This window comes from Lipotes vexillifer, unplaced genomic scaffold (genome assembly GCF_000442215.2).
Source record: "Lipotes vexillifer unplaced genomic scaffold, Lipotes_vexillifer_v1.1 scaffold205, whole genome shotgun sequence".
Taxonomy (NCBI): Eukaryota; Metazoa; Chordata; class Mammalia; order Artiodactyla; family Lipotidae; genus Lipotes; species Lipotes vexillifer.
This window is the reverse complement of record NW_006781396.1, coordinates 1,558,004-1,572,000: the sequence shown is the minus strand read 5'-3', so window position 1 is coordinate 1,572,000 and position 13,997 is coordinate 1,558,004. Positions and strand designations below refer to the sequence as shown.

Here is a 13,997-nt window from a genome sequence, read left to right as displayed (position 1 = left end):
GGGGGGGGGGCGCCAGCCAGTACGGGAGGATGAAAAGGTTGGGTGGGGCCTGGTTTAGAGGACAACAGGGGCTCCCTGTCATAGCCAGGATGTTAGGGCCTACCTCCCTCCTGGGGTGGTCAGAGGGTGCCCCAGACCCACCACCTATTGATCCACCCTCGTTCCCTCTACTTATCCTGCAGGGTGTCATCTATGCTGCCAAGGAGCTGGACTACGAGATCAGCCATGGCCGCTACACCCTGATCGTCACCGCCACGGACCAGTGTCCCATCTTGTCCCATCGCCTCACCTCTACCACCACGGTGGGTGGGTGGGTAGATGGGACAGAGCCCCAACTTGGGGGTGGGGTAGGACAGGTCACAGAAAGGTCCTGTGGGGAAGCGGGGTCTCCAGGAGAAACGCCTAAATCCACAAGCCCTGTCCTGGTCTCAGCAACTCACCCGAACTTGCAGTGTGACTTTGAGGAGGTCACTGAACCTCTCTGTGTGGCTGCCGCTATCAGATAGATGATGACACCTGCCTTCCTCCCCTTCATGGGAAGGGCGCAAACTCCAGTCAGACCGACAGGGGTTCATGTCCCTGATCTTCTGCTTCCTAACTGTGTGACTCTGGGCAAGTCACTTAACCTCCCTGAGCTTCACTTTCCTCCTCTGTAAAGGGGGGATAATAAAAAACTGTTTCAGGGTGTGGGAGGAGCAAATGAAACCAGAAAAACGATGACCATAGTACAGCAATAAACAGAAGTTCATAGCATTATTATTAATAATATTATGATACCCATAGAGAGACTTTGACAATAACAATAGCTTATCCACATGAATAGCTTAAAAAGCCCTCCCACATCCATTAACCAGTATGATTCTTCCATCATCCTATGAGGCAGGATTATCAGATCCAGTTTACAGATGAACAGGGCTGTCTGGGGTGCAGTCCTGACTAAGTTCGCCCATCATCTCAGGTGCTTGTGAACGTGAATGACATCAACGACAATGTGCCCACCTTCCCCAGAGACTACGAGGGACCATTTGATGTCACCGAGGGCCAACCAGGACCCAGAGTGTGGACCTTCCTGGCCCATGACCGGGACTCGGGCCCCAATGGGCAGGTGGAGTACAGCATCGTGGACGGAGACCCTCTGGGTGAGTGGGGCCTGAGCTGGGTGATGGGGGTGGCATGACCCAGCGGGCCTCTCCCCGACCCCACTCAGGAGCAGGATGAAAAAGGAGGTCTCAAGGCAATTAGCCCCACCATTGTGCGATGGGGCCTCAGTTTCCCCACCCATAAGATGACGAAAATAATCTTCTCCCAGGAATATGGTGAGAACACTCTGAAATCTGGGAGCAGAGGCTGGTAGCCTTGGAAGGTCGCAGACTCCTTTGAGAGTCTGATAGAAAACACCCCTGTGTCATACCCAGAGAAAAGGCTCCAGGCAAGAGGAAAGACGAGCATCCTTGCCCCAGACCTTCAGGACCCCCCCAAATGCACACATGCAGGGGGCACCCAGATTTCTCGGCACACCTCATTGTCCCTTAATAGCCTTCACAACTACCCCGACTGTCCTCCTCAGTTGAAGAGCAGGGCTTGCCTGGCCAGAGCAATTTCTCAGGAGAGTTTTTACTCACTTTTGTAGAGTAGGAATCCCAAACTCAAGGCCTACTGGGGCCATGCAGGGAGCACACATGGGAGAAAAGGTCTGGGCAAGAGAATAGGGAGTAGTGGGGGCTGCAGCAGCCAACAGCTCCGCTCTTGCCGATTGTGGTCAGGTTGAAATGCAGGCCCCGGGGTTGGGGCGGGAGAGCCCTTCCCATTTTTAAAAGAAATGCTGGAAATCCAAATCTTTGTGAAACATCCTGATTTTTAATTGAGCACTCAATAAGTATGTATTGAGCATATTTGCTGACCACATTCCAGATGCTGAGGATACAGAATGGTAAAAAACAGATACAAATCCCTGCCCTTATAGAACATATGTTCCAGTTGGAAGATACAGGCCATGAACATAACTGGTTAAGCAGACGACTTAGTCTATTGGGAGGTGCTAAGCGCTACGGAGAAATACAAAGCCAGGAGATGGGGAATGCCAGGGTGAAGGCTGCAGTTTTAGAAAGAGTGCTCAAGGAAGACCTGTGCAAGGAGGTGACAGTTGAGCAAAGACCTGAAGGAGGTGAGGAATGGGCCGTGTGGACATCCAGGGAAGAGCATGACAGACAGAGGGAGCAGCAAGTACAAAGGCCCTGAGGTTGGAGTGTGCCTGGCTTGTTCACAGAGGAGCAAAGCGGCCCAGTGGCTGGCATGAAGCCAGGCAAGGGGAAGAGTAAGAAGAGATGAGATCAGAGAGGTAATAGAGACAGATGTTGGGTCTTGTAGGCCATTATGAGGACTTGGCTTTTTCTCCGAGTAACATGGGAACCGTAGGAGGGCTTTGAGCACAGGAGGGATGTGTTTTGACTTAGATTTCAACAGGAGCACTCCATTTCCTGAGCTCAGACCAGACCATAGAGGTTAGGGAATGCCTTGTAGGAGCCTTTTGCAGTCACTGGGGCTAGAGATGGTGTAGCTGGGACCAGGGAAGCGGCACTGGAGATCGTGAGAGTTCTGGTATATTTCATAGACGGCCAACAGGACGTGCTGACTGATTGGATGTGAGATGTAACCTAAGGTCAAGGATGACACCAAGGTTTTGGCCTGAGCAACCGTGCTGTTAGCAGATGGGAAGACTGCAGCCGGAGCAGGAAAGGTGGGGGCGGTGGGGAGGAGGGTGAGGTTAGGTTTGAGATGTCAACCAAGATGGGCCTTGGATATACAAGCCAGGAGTTCAGGAGAGAGGTCTGCAGTGGAGAGAGGTATTTGGGAGTAGTCACCCCAGAGGTATTTAAAGGCATGAGATGAGAGGAGCGCGCTGACACAGCAGGCAGAGGAGAGGTTATAGAACCTGGGATGAATTTTCAATTAAGAGGCTACAAACACAAACCCACTTCTGTAGGGCCAGACTTGGAGCCCCTGCTGTCCAGAGCTTGCGGTGGGCCACTCTGTTCTGACATGTCACCCTTTCATGTCCCAAAAGTCCTTTCCCTGGCCAAGCACTGTGCCTTCCTGCTCTGCAACCCGGAGAGCATGGGCCTTTCTCCCGTGCTCTTGTCACACACACACACAGCGGTTGTATCATTTCATGGGAGCCCTGCTCCTGTTCGGGAGGATGCCAAAGTCTGCTTGACAGGTGGGTGCTGGGTGGGCAGCTGAGCCCCACCCAGGAAGGGACCCTCTCTGCACCCGCCTCCAGGGTGCAGGGCTCACACTCATGCCCAGCAGACTGCAGACTGCTCCCTGCCACGGGCCTTTGCTGTCCTGAGCAGAACCTGCCAGGTTGAGTGCACACAGGATCGGGGCCAGCCTAGGGACTTGCGGCCTCATAGGGGTAGGCAGAGAGGCAGGCCCCTGGGGCAGTGAGAGGGGCCAGGAGTTTCCCCAGGCTGACCCGGCCTGGGGCTCCTTCCCCCTGCAAAGGAAGAGTAGACATTCACAGCCCCAAATAACTTGGGGATCACCAAGCACTGCCCCCACTCCAGAGGAGATAAGCAGGGTGAGGTGGGTGACCTAGTGCTGTGCTGGAGCGGCTCGCACAGGTCGTGACATCCACTCCCCACCTCTCTCCTCACCTCCGGGTTCCCTGACAGCACGTTGGTAATTTGAAAAACTGACAAACACTATAAAACAGGGCTGTTTTCCTGGAAAGCCAGTTTAGCAACACCACGGGTGAACGGATGTACTCCAAGCCACCCAGCTTCAAGGTCACCTTCCCACCACTGCAGCCTGAACCTGGAGGGGGCTCCTGCTGGTGGGAAGACATCAGGGCTGCCTGGGCTCTCATAAGCCCCACTAAGCTGCGAGGAGGCACATGGTCAAAGAGCCGTTGGGAGGACTTCCCTGGTGGCGCAGTGGTTAGGAATCCGCCTGCCAATGCAGGGGACACGGGTTTGAGCCCCGGTCCGGGAAGACCCCACACGCCGCAGAGCAACTAAGCCCGTGCGCCACAACTACTGAGCCTGTGCTCTAGAGCTCACGTGCCACAACTACTGAAGCCTGCACGCCTAGAGCCCGTGCTGCACAACAGCAGAGGCCACTGCAATGAGAAGCCCGCGCACCGCAACGAAGAGTAGCCCCCGCTCAACACAACTAGAGAAAGCCCGCGCACAGCAGTGAAGACCCAACGCAGCCAAAAAAAAAAAAAAGAACGGTTGGGAAACAGGCCATGTCGCTTGTGCCTCTCCCCCCTCTATCCTGGCCTTCTCAGAACCTCCAGCGGCCCTTTCTGGTCAGGTCCACTCATTGGACCCCTTTCTTACATCCTCATCTTCCGCATAAGCCCCCAGCTCCTTCACAGGGCTGCCTGGGCTCCCTTTCAGGATGCCCCTAATGATACAAAGAGCTGCCGTGGGTCCAGCATACACGAGGTGAACTGGGCCTTGTCCAGTACCAGCACAACCCTGCTGTGGTACCTCTTTATTAGCCCATTTTTCAGATGAGAACATCAAGGTGAGATTTAATCACATGCCCAAGGGCACATAGGAGCGAAGTCAGCATTGCAGACCGGGATATGACTGATGGGAAGCCTCTGCTTTTAACCCTCTATCTCCAGAAGGAGTGGAGTGTTGGGGGGTTCAGGCCCAGGGGCAAGCTGCTGAGGAGGGCATTTTGCTGTTTGGGGGCCTTTGACCTGCCTACCTCCCCCACTGAGCTGACCTTGTGGGGGTCTGGCCTGGGCCCAGCCCCCCAGCACCTCAGGCCTGCTCAGGCAGGCTGCCTTCAGAACCTCTTCCCTTCCATCAACGGGGTGGTTCGCTTTGGAGAGAAGGCAGCTGGCCATCTGCTTGCACGTGGCCAGGGGCTGAGACAGGGCTGGGAAACCCCTAGAAAGGGAATCCCCTGTTCTTTGGAGACCTTGGATTATCAGCCTCAGGAAATCCTGCTTCAAGTGGCTTCCGCCCCTCTAAGCAGGGTGTAGCCCATAGGACTGCTGGGAGCGGAAGGGCTGGTGGGAAATCCCAGCTGCAGGTGGGCCGCGGAGGGGCTGTTTTGGTAAATCAGAGCCGTAGGAGCTGGGGGCAGGGAGTTGTGAGGTAGGTAGAAACAGGCAGAGAAAATTGTTGGGGAGCTTAGGCCTCTGTCCTTGCGGCACCCTTGCGTGCTGTGTGTCTCTGAGCGAGTCATTGTCCCACTCCAAGCCTTTTCCCCCAGATGCCAAAAGGGAAAGTGAAGGAAGTAGCTTTCTCACTGTTCCCAGTTCCTGGGGGGAGCGCAGAGAGGTGACCCCCTCTTCCTCACACTCTCCCCTCCTCCCTCGTTCATCCTCCCTCACTGTCCTCAGCCCCCTGAGCACTCCTGTCCCACTGGGACCCCACTCGCTCCCCTGTCATCCTGCCCCTCGGCTCTTCGCCTCCACCCCTACCTGTTCCCACCCCTCCCACCCTGGTCAGCTCTGAGTGGTAAGTCCCATGGATGTAGTGAGCTGAGATGCAGAGCCCTAGGTTCGAGTCTGGGTTCTACTGTTTGCTTGCTATGGGGGCTCTAACAAGTCATCACCCTTCTCTCCCGTTTCGTTTTCCGAAGGACACGGGATGGCCTCTGAGGTCTCTTCCAGTTCAGAGCCTGAGGATCTGAGGTTCTCGCTCTAGACATCCTCAGACATCTGGCCCCTCAGCCAGGCCAAGACAAGGATTGAAGCTAAAGGGCCAGCTGAGGGTCCTCAGCAACCTCAAAGAAAGGAAATCGGGGCCAACGAGGGGCCAAGGGATGGCCATAGGCCTGGGAGAACCCTGGCTGCGCTCCATGTGGCTCCATACCAGGGCTGAAGGGAAGGCAGTTGGGGGCTTCTCTGTCCCCAATCCCTCCCTCTCCGTCCAGCCCCGGTGCCTCACCACTAGCAAGGAGTCCCTTTGGGGTTAGCTTTGCCCTTCCCCAATATCCTGTTTTACAAGATGTGGTATCTGGAAAGGATCGCACCTGACAAAGCTTCCGACACCTTCATTAATTGATTGCAGATCAATAGTGGTGACAAAGAGAGTGCTTGTGTAGAAAGGGAGCCCTCACTTTTTCAACATAACCGTCCTACCCAAGGTGCGTCCCTGGCCTGGCATCTCAGGCCTATCGGGGCATGAGTGGGCCCCTGCCCGCCTGTACCCCTAGGAGTTATCTGTTCTCCTGCCTCCTGCACTTCCCAGGCCTTGGCAGGTCCCACGAGGGTCTGAAGCGGGGGGTGCTGGAGGGCCCACGCCCCAGCTGCCCCTGACCCTGGTGAGTAAGGCTCATTAGAGGAAGCAGGGAAAGGCCTGGGCTCTCCACCACTCTTGGTCATTCTCAGCTAACCCTGGCTTCTCCTGGGTGACGCCAGGGGAGTTTCTGATCTCTCCCGTGGAAGGGGTGCTGCGGGTCCGGAAGGATGTGGAGCTGGACCGGGAGACCATTGCCTTCTACAACCTGACCATCTGTGCTCGAGACAGGGGGGTCCCCCCGCTCAGCTCCACGGTGAGTCTGGGGGCCCCATTCCACTGGCTTCACCTCCCTGCCCCCTGAACTCTCCATAGAGACTCCTATAAACGCTGCCACCTTCATGCCCATAGCAGCCTCAGGCTGCTCTGGAGCCAGTCCAGGCCCTCAGGGCCCCTACCAGACCTGCAAGTGCCTCGTGAGGCTCACCCGTGGAGGCTGGACCTGGCGCCTGGCAGCCACGGCCACACAGAGCTCCCTGGGGAGGCTGTGCTGTCAGCCAGGCCTCTGCACCTGTCACTCTGCCGTTTCCAGCCCGCCTCTGCCTCTATTTTTCCTCCTTCCCTCTTATCCTCGTTTTCATCCTCTGGCCTTTTTTGTTGTCATTTTCTTGGGCTTCCTCTTTCTTCCCCACGACGAGCTGCACCTTTCCTTCCTCCGTTACCACCGCTTTGCTGGCCCGCTCCACCTGCCTCCTTGCCTCTTCCTCGGCCGCCATGTGCACCACCCCGTTCTCTGCCTGCCCCCTCTCCTCCATCTCCCCCGCGCCCCCTTTTCTCCTGGTCCTTCGCCTTCACTTCCTCCTCTTCCCTGACGTGCCCCAGATGCTGGTGGGGATCCGGGTGCTGGACATCAACGACAACGACCCCGTGCTGCTAATCCTACCCATGAACATCACCATCAGTGAGAACATCCCCGTCTCCAGCTTCGTCACCCGTATCCTGGCCAGCGACGCTGACAGCGGGTGCAACGCCCTCCTCACCTTCAACATCACTGCAGGCAACCGAGAGCGGGCTTTCTCCATCAACGCCACGGTAGGGCTGGGTCTGACCCCAGGGAAACCCCCAGGATTTTTCCTGAAAAACAGGACCCTGCCCTAGGGGCTTTTCTACTCTGCTGTCTGGGCTTCTGTTGGTTCCATTTCCTCCTCAAGTCTCTACCCTCCACTGGGATGTGGGGTCTCTGTGGGAAGCATGGAATCTTGGATTCCTAGGTGAGCCACTTCTGGGGTCCCTGTCACCCCAAGGCTTGTCGTGTGCAGGGATGGGACCAGAGCTTCGGTACCACTTGGTTTGTACCAAGATGCACCAAGAAGTCCTCGCTTGACCTCTTGGAGTGTTACCAGCTGCTGTCACCGCGGGGTCCTCAGAGGGACCGTCCCTTTCAGGCAGCAAGACCTGGGCATTGGTGGGTCACTCTTGCTCTGGCAAGGCCCTGCTGATCCATTTTGGTCCTTCTAGACCATATCTTTGGTGATTTAGGGAGATCATTCACGGCCATTCCTACAGGCGGAGCAGTTGGGCCTCCGTGGGCCAGAGTGCAAAGTAGGGGACAGGTCATTGCTCAGCTCACCGGCCTCTACATCCCAGACAGGGATCGTCACTGTGAACCGGCCCCTGGACCGCGAGCGGATCCCGGAATACAAGCTGACCATTTCCGTGAAGGACAACCCAGAGAATCCACGCATAGCCAGGAGGGTAAGACTGGAGGGCATAGTGGGGAGCAGGGCCGGTGCTGGATGTACCCAGGGGGCATGGCCCGGGGGTTAGATGCACAGGTTTTGGAGTAAGCAAGTGCTGGGTTCAAATCCCACTTCTGCCTGTCAGTGGGTGTGTGGCTTTGGCAAGTCATTGTCTCTCAGCCTCCACTTTCTCTTCTGCCAAATGGAGACATACCTACCCCAGGATCGTGGAGAGGACTTGAAGGAGCCAGTGTCTGTCAAGTCCTCGGCACAGTGCCTGGCATATGGCAAACACTCAGTAAATACCAGCTATCATCTCTTCTCCCCAAACCACCGATACTTGGGCACACACGACAGCGGTGTCAGGGGTGGCAGCGGGGGCACACATGTACGCAAGCAGGTACTCTGGGGTTATGAAAGGGTTGCGTTTTCCAGGTGGCTTCTCCCTCAAAAGCCAAAAAAAGGTTGGCTCTCTTTACTAAGAGGAAGTGGGTATTGCAAAGCAAACAGTCCGTTTTGGGGGTAGGAATCAGCCCTCTTCCCAGCCCATGAGATGAGCCTAGGTCTGGCTCATCTCAGCTCTGCTTCTGACTAGTTGTATGGCTCAGCCCTTTCTGGGCCTCAGCTTCTGCATCTGTACAGGCCGAGGAGACTTCGGGCTGGAGGTGCAGGCCGCTGGCGTCTCTCATCCTGTGCTCCTCGCCTTCCTTCGTTCTCTCACGTCCTCCCTCCTTCTCTTCTCTCCCTCTGTCACTCCCCCTCCTCTGCCTGTCCTTTAGGAGGGCCTGGGTCATCCTGGAAAGCAGCAGCATTGGGTGGTGGGAATCCGGAAGCTTGGAGGCTGGTTGCCACTCTGCTGCTAACTTACCATGCGTCTGTGAATAGTCACCCCCTCTGTGGGCCTTGGGTCCCCCTCCTCTGCAGTGGAGAAGCATCCGGGGCACTGGGAGGTTCTAAGGGGTAGGATAACTGTGGTTTTTGAAAGGGATGAAGTGCAGCACTGAGTGGAAGTTTGGATGAACTCTGACCAGGGCACCAGGCCAGCCCTGAAGGAGGCTCTGGAAACTAAGACTCATCTTCCTGGCTACAGTCCTTCCTTACCATGAGATGGGGCATGATGGAGTACCATTCACCTCCCTTCCCCTGTGAACTTCACAACATCTCTTCGAGGGACTTAAGATCCCCATTTGTCAGATTGGAAAACTGGGGCTCAGATAGAGGGAGAGATTTGCCCAAGACCACCCTGTGCGCTACTAGCAGAGCAGAGGCTTGAACCACAGGTCTCCGGACCCGTGGCGGGGGCTTTTCTATCATCTACCTCTCTGCCTTGACCCCCGCGCTCCTTCCAAGCCCTCCTCCCACTGGAGCGCTTTGCTAGAACGTGGCCCACAACCTGTCCCCCCCCGCCGTCGTGCCTCCCACAGGATTTTGACTTTCTGCTGATCTTTCTTGCGGATGAGAACGACAACCACCCCCTCTTTACTGAGAGCACCTACCTGGCGGAGGTGATGGAGAATTCTCCTGCTGGTAGGTGCTGGGTCCACCTGGGGACTCCTGCTGCTGCCAGGCACCCTCTGGGCCCCAGATGCCTGAGGACCTCCCTTGTGCCTGGTGGAGGCCCAGCTGAGGCCTGGCTGAACACAGACCTGGCAAGTGCAGAAGGGTGTGGAGGGGAGAAAGAGGCACAGCTCCGAAGGGCTGGTGGGCCAGGGCTGCCAGGCCTCTTAGGGGCCCCCAAAGAGGCCACAGGTCAGGTGGGATGTGATCATTGGTCTCCAAGGCTGTCTGAGAACAACCCCACTGCCCCTCCTCGAGGGGAGTTAAGGTGTAAGGACTACCCAGGAGGGGAATAAGCCTACTCCTCCCTGCTCCCTCCACTCCAGGAGCATAGGGCACCCTAGAGGCTTCTGAAAGCTCAGGGGGCATCTGTAACCACAGGCCGGGGCCCCTCATAGGTCAGTGTGGCCCTTTCCCCACACGCATGCACTGACCAGCCTCACCTTCCTTCAAAGGGACAGAATCTCCTCTTCACTGTCTCCCCAGGGGAGTCCCCTCACTCCTCCTCCAGCCTCCCCCGTAGCTTGGATTCTAAGTTGGAAAGGGATGAGCTGAGATACTCCTTGTCTCTGGCTGGGTGTCTCCCCTGAAGGAATTTGAATCTTAAAACTGCCTGTGTATATGCTCACATGTGTGCCAATGCACGTCCATGTAAGGCATATGTGTGGGCTTACACATGTGCACAGACACACACAGGCACATGGGTGCCTGCACAGTGCACTCCGTGTGCAAAGATGCCCACGTGCAGAGGCAGACAAGTGCACAACCCGGGGACTCCCAGGCCTGCAAGTGCTATAGTGTGAGTGTTCGTGTCCGTGTGAACACGGAGTCCTGCACACACACATGGGTTCCTAGCCATGTATAGTCGGACAGCTGTTAGAGCATTGTGGACACACATACGTGGACAGACTGGGCTGGGGGTGCATACCTAGACAGGGCCCCCACATAGGGAGGGGACATCAGGGAGCCCCCAGACCCTCCCTCGGAGTGGCCAGCCTCAAAGGCTGCTGGGAAGGCAGGCGTGCTCCGGGCGGGCCGGAGGGGCTTGCTCACCACTGTTGTGTTTTCTCCCCAGCAGGGCTTTGAGGCCGCTCCCCAGGCATCTGCGTCAGTCTGCCAAGGCTGCCGCAGCCCGGCCCAGGGTCTCCCACCCCGTCCACTTCACTTCCCTCCCTCCCTCTCATCCATCGTCAGCCATGGCTCACCGGGACTGGGTGGGGAGGGGGGAGAGGCGGGCGGGGGGCCAGGTCGGCCCTGCAGTGACCCCTCTCCCCCGGCCCAGGGACCCCGCTGACGGTGCTCAATGGGCCCATCCTGGCCCTGGATGCAGACCTGGATGTCTACGCCGTGGTGACCTACCAGCTGCTGGGTGCCCAGAGCGGGCTCTTTGATATTGACAACAGCACCGGTGAGGCCTCTGCGCCACCCCAGCTCTCCCTCCCCGGCTCCGGGTCCTCCTGCTAGGGTGACCCCACTGCTAGATCTAGGGTCTCCTTTCTCAGTGCTGGATCCAGGCTCTCCATAGGGACCCCATTCTTCACAGTCCCCATCTTACAGCTGGATTAGGCCACCCAGGGGCCGGGTAGGAGGAACCAGGAAGACACTTGGGGTCAACAGAAGGGACCTGCTGGTGCATAAGCTCTCAGGCTCGGCAGAGAGCATCCCCAAACCCACTCCCCCATCTCCCCTTCCCCAGCCCGGAGGATGGGGCTCCTAGTCTGCCAGAGGAAGCCAACGGTCTGTCCTCAAACCAGACCCAAAGCTCCCCAGAGACTGTGTTACATCAGTCTGGTCCTGGCCGATTGAGTGACAGGTGACAAGGAGGGATATACTAGCACCTCTCTCAACAGAGCTGGTCAATCCTCCAGCCTGGGTCATTCATCCCAGGCAGGACTCGGGAGAATTGCAGAGGGCACCTGGGGAAGGGACAGCCACGGAACACTGGCACCTACGGGACCTCCCTAAACAATGGTTGTTGAGCCTTTGGGGAAGAAAGTCATCGGGTTGCCTCCTCTGCTCCTCTTTCACATCGGTCCCCGTCAAGCCTTATCTTTCTCTGTCCCCCAACTGTTGGTTCTCACCCGGTCTCCCACTGCATCTCTTTTCCTTTGTATCTCCCCGGCTGGTGGCGCTGGGTGCCAGGCGTGGTGACAGTGAGGTCAGGTGTCACCATTGACCGGGAGGCCTTCTCACCCGCCGTCCTGGAGCTACTGCTGCTGGCTGAGGACATTGGGCTGCTCAACGGCACAGCCGACCTGCTCGTCACCATCCTGGATGACAATGACAACTGGCCCACCTTTAGCCCTGCCGCCCTCACCGTCCACCTGCTGGAGAACTGCCCACCAGGTACGCAGGGGCAGGCCCCAGGCCCCAGCCCCCAGCCCCCAGGCAGGAGCTGGCTGGTGGTCCGTGGGGATTGGAGGCAGAAGTCACGTCCAGCGGGGAGAAGGGTGGGCAGCAGGGTGGGCGGAGAGGGAGTCAGGAGACCCAAGTGCCCCTCACCTCCCTTCTCGGACCCACAGCGTCTTGTCTGCAAAATGAGATTATTAAGGTATGTTCCGTCCGTGTTCCTGGATGGAAAAACTGTTTTAAAATCAAAATAGGATTAATATGATTCCCGTCAAAAATCAAACACGACTTGGGAGATAAATTTGATCCTAATGGTCATCTGCAAGAAAAAGGACATTTTGAAAAATAAGTATAATAAAGCCAGATTTGTCTTACCAGATATTTATAACATATTACCAAGCTACAGCATTTAAAACCACGTGATATGAACACAAGACTCTGGGGCAAAGTAGCCCAGCAACAGGTACCGGTAAATTATAAGGAATGTAATATGCGACAAAGGAAACAGTGAAACCAATAGTGAAAACTATTTCGTGTGCAAAACATCTCTTATTATTATTTAGTCTAGATTCTCACCCCATATCAGACACCAAAAAGAAGCCCAAAGACATCCTAAAGGAACTGTAAAAGAGTATAAAACATTAAAAAATAAAAGAAGACACTTCTGGTGAATATCTGATTTCGGGATAAGAGGGTTCTAAGCATATAAGAAACAGAAGAACGTCAAAAAGGAAAAATACTAAATTTTGGTGCATATGAATCTTAAACTTCTTTACATCATTTAATTATAACCAGTATCGAAAGGCAAACAACAAACTGAAAAAAAAAGGTATTTGTCACAAGTTATCATAATTACACAATTTATATAAATTGACAAAAATGGGCAAAAGACAAAGGCCAACACTTTGCAGAAGAGGAGATGCAGCTAATTATTAAATTATTAAAAACTGTTCGGTCTCACAAATAATCAAAGGCTGCAAAATAAAATAGGATACCATTTTCCTAGAAAATTGCAAACATGTAAAAGATAGACGCTTATTTACAAAATCAAAATAGACTCACAGACGTTGAAATCAAATTTATGGTTACCAAAGGGGAAAGCGGGGGTGGGGAGGGATAAATTAGGAGTTTGGGATTAACAGATGCACACCACTATGTAAAACAGACAAACAACAAGGACCTATATTCAATATCCTGTAATAACCTATGATGTAAAAGAATCCGAAAAAGAATTTATATACGTATATGTATCTCGAAATATATATCTGACTCGCTCTGCTGTACACCTGAAATTGACACAACATTGTAAATCAACTAGACTTCAATTAAAAATAAATAAATTTAAAAATAAAGTAGGCTTTATATATAACAATAAAAACAAAGATAGATGCTGGCAAGGCTATGGTGGGAAGAGGCCCTCGTGAACCACCAAGAAAAGTATCTCGGTGTGGTGTTTTTAGAAGAAGCCACTGTGCTCAGCTGCTCCCCATTCCCACCCCCACAGGATTCTCAGTCCTTCAGGTCACAGCCACAGATGAGGACAGTGGCCTCAATGCGGAGCTCATCTACCGAATAGAAGCTGGGGCTCAGGACCGCTTCATCATCCACCCAGTCACTGGTGTCATACGTGTCGGCAATGTCACCATCGACAGGGAGGAGCAGGAATCCTATAGGCTGACAGTGGTGGCCACCGACCGGGGCACCATCCCTCTCTCGGGCACAGCCATCATCACTATCCTTATCGATGACATCAATGACTCCCGCCCTGAGTTCCTCAACCCCATCCAGACGGTGAGCGTGCTGGAGTCAGCTGAGCCAGGCACGGTCATTGCCAACGTCACCGCCATCGACCGTGACCTCAACCCTAAGCTGGAGTACCACATCATCAGCATCGTGGCCAAGGATGACACTGACCGCCTGGTGCCCGACCAGGAGGACGCCTTTGCCGTGAATATCAACACAGGTACAAGGGCCTGCTCCCCTCCAGCCTTCCTCCTGACTCCCTGCCCCAGTCTCCTGGCTCTCTGCTTTCTCCCTTTCCCTCCTTCTCTCTGTTCTCTTGCTCTGTTCCTCCCTTTCCCTCAGCTGCTCCTTCCTCCTCTCGTTTCCCCACTACTGACAGCACATCCTTCCCTCTCTCTGCCAT

The 13,997-nt window shown here is 55.1% G+C and overlaps 1 protein-coding gene across 1 annotated transcript in view; it reads left to right on the top strand.

The window, feature by feature from the left end:
- CDH23 (cadherin related 23) overlaps nt 1-13,997 on the top strand; it is a 403,130-nt gene that overhangs the window by 368,664 nt on the left and 20,469 nt on the right. The window contains exons 39-47 of the mRNA XM_007454689.1: nt 183-302; nt 959-1,139; nt 6,389-6,522; nt 7,089-7,298; nt 7,854-7,961; nt 9,370-9,472; nt 10,785-10,910; nt 11,645-11,848; nt 13,356-13,814. Coding sequence (XP_007454751.1) covers nt 183-302; nt 959-1,139; nt 6,389-6,522; nt 7,089-7,298; nt 7,854-7,961; nt 9,370-9,472; nt 10,785-10,910; nt 11,645-11,848; nt 13,356-13,814 — 1,645 coding nt within the window. The remainder of the gene's footprint in view (nt 1-182; nt 303-958; nt 1,140-6,388; nt 6,523-7,088; nt 7,299-7,853; nt 7,962-9,369; nt 9,473-10,784; nt 10,911-11,644; nt 11,849-13,355; nt 13,815-13,997) is intronic.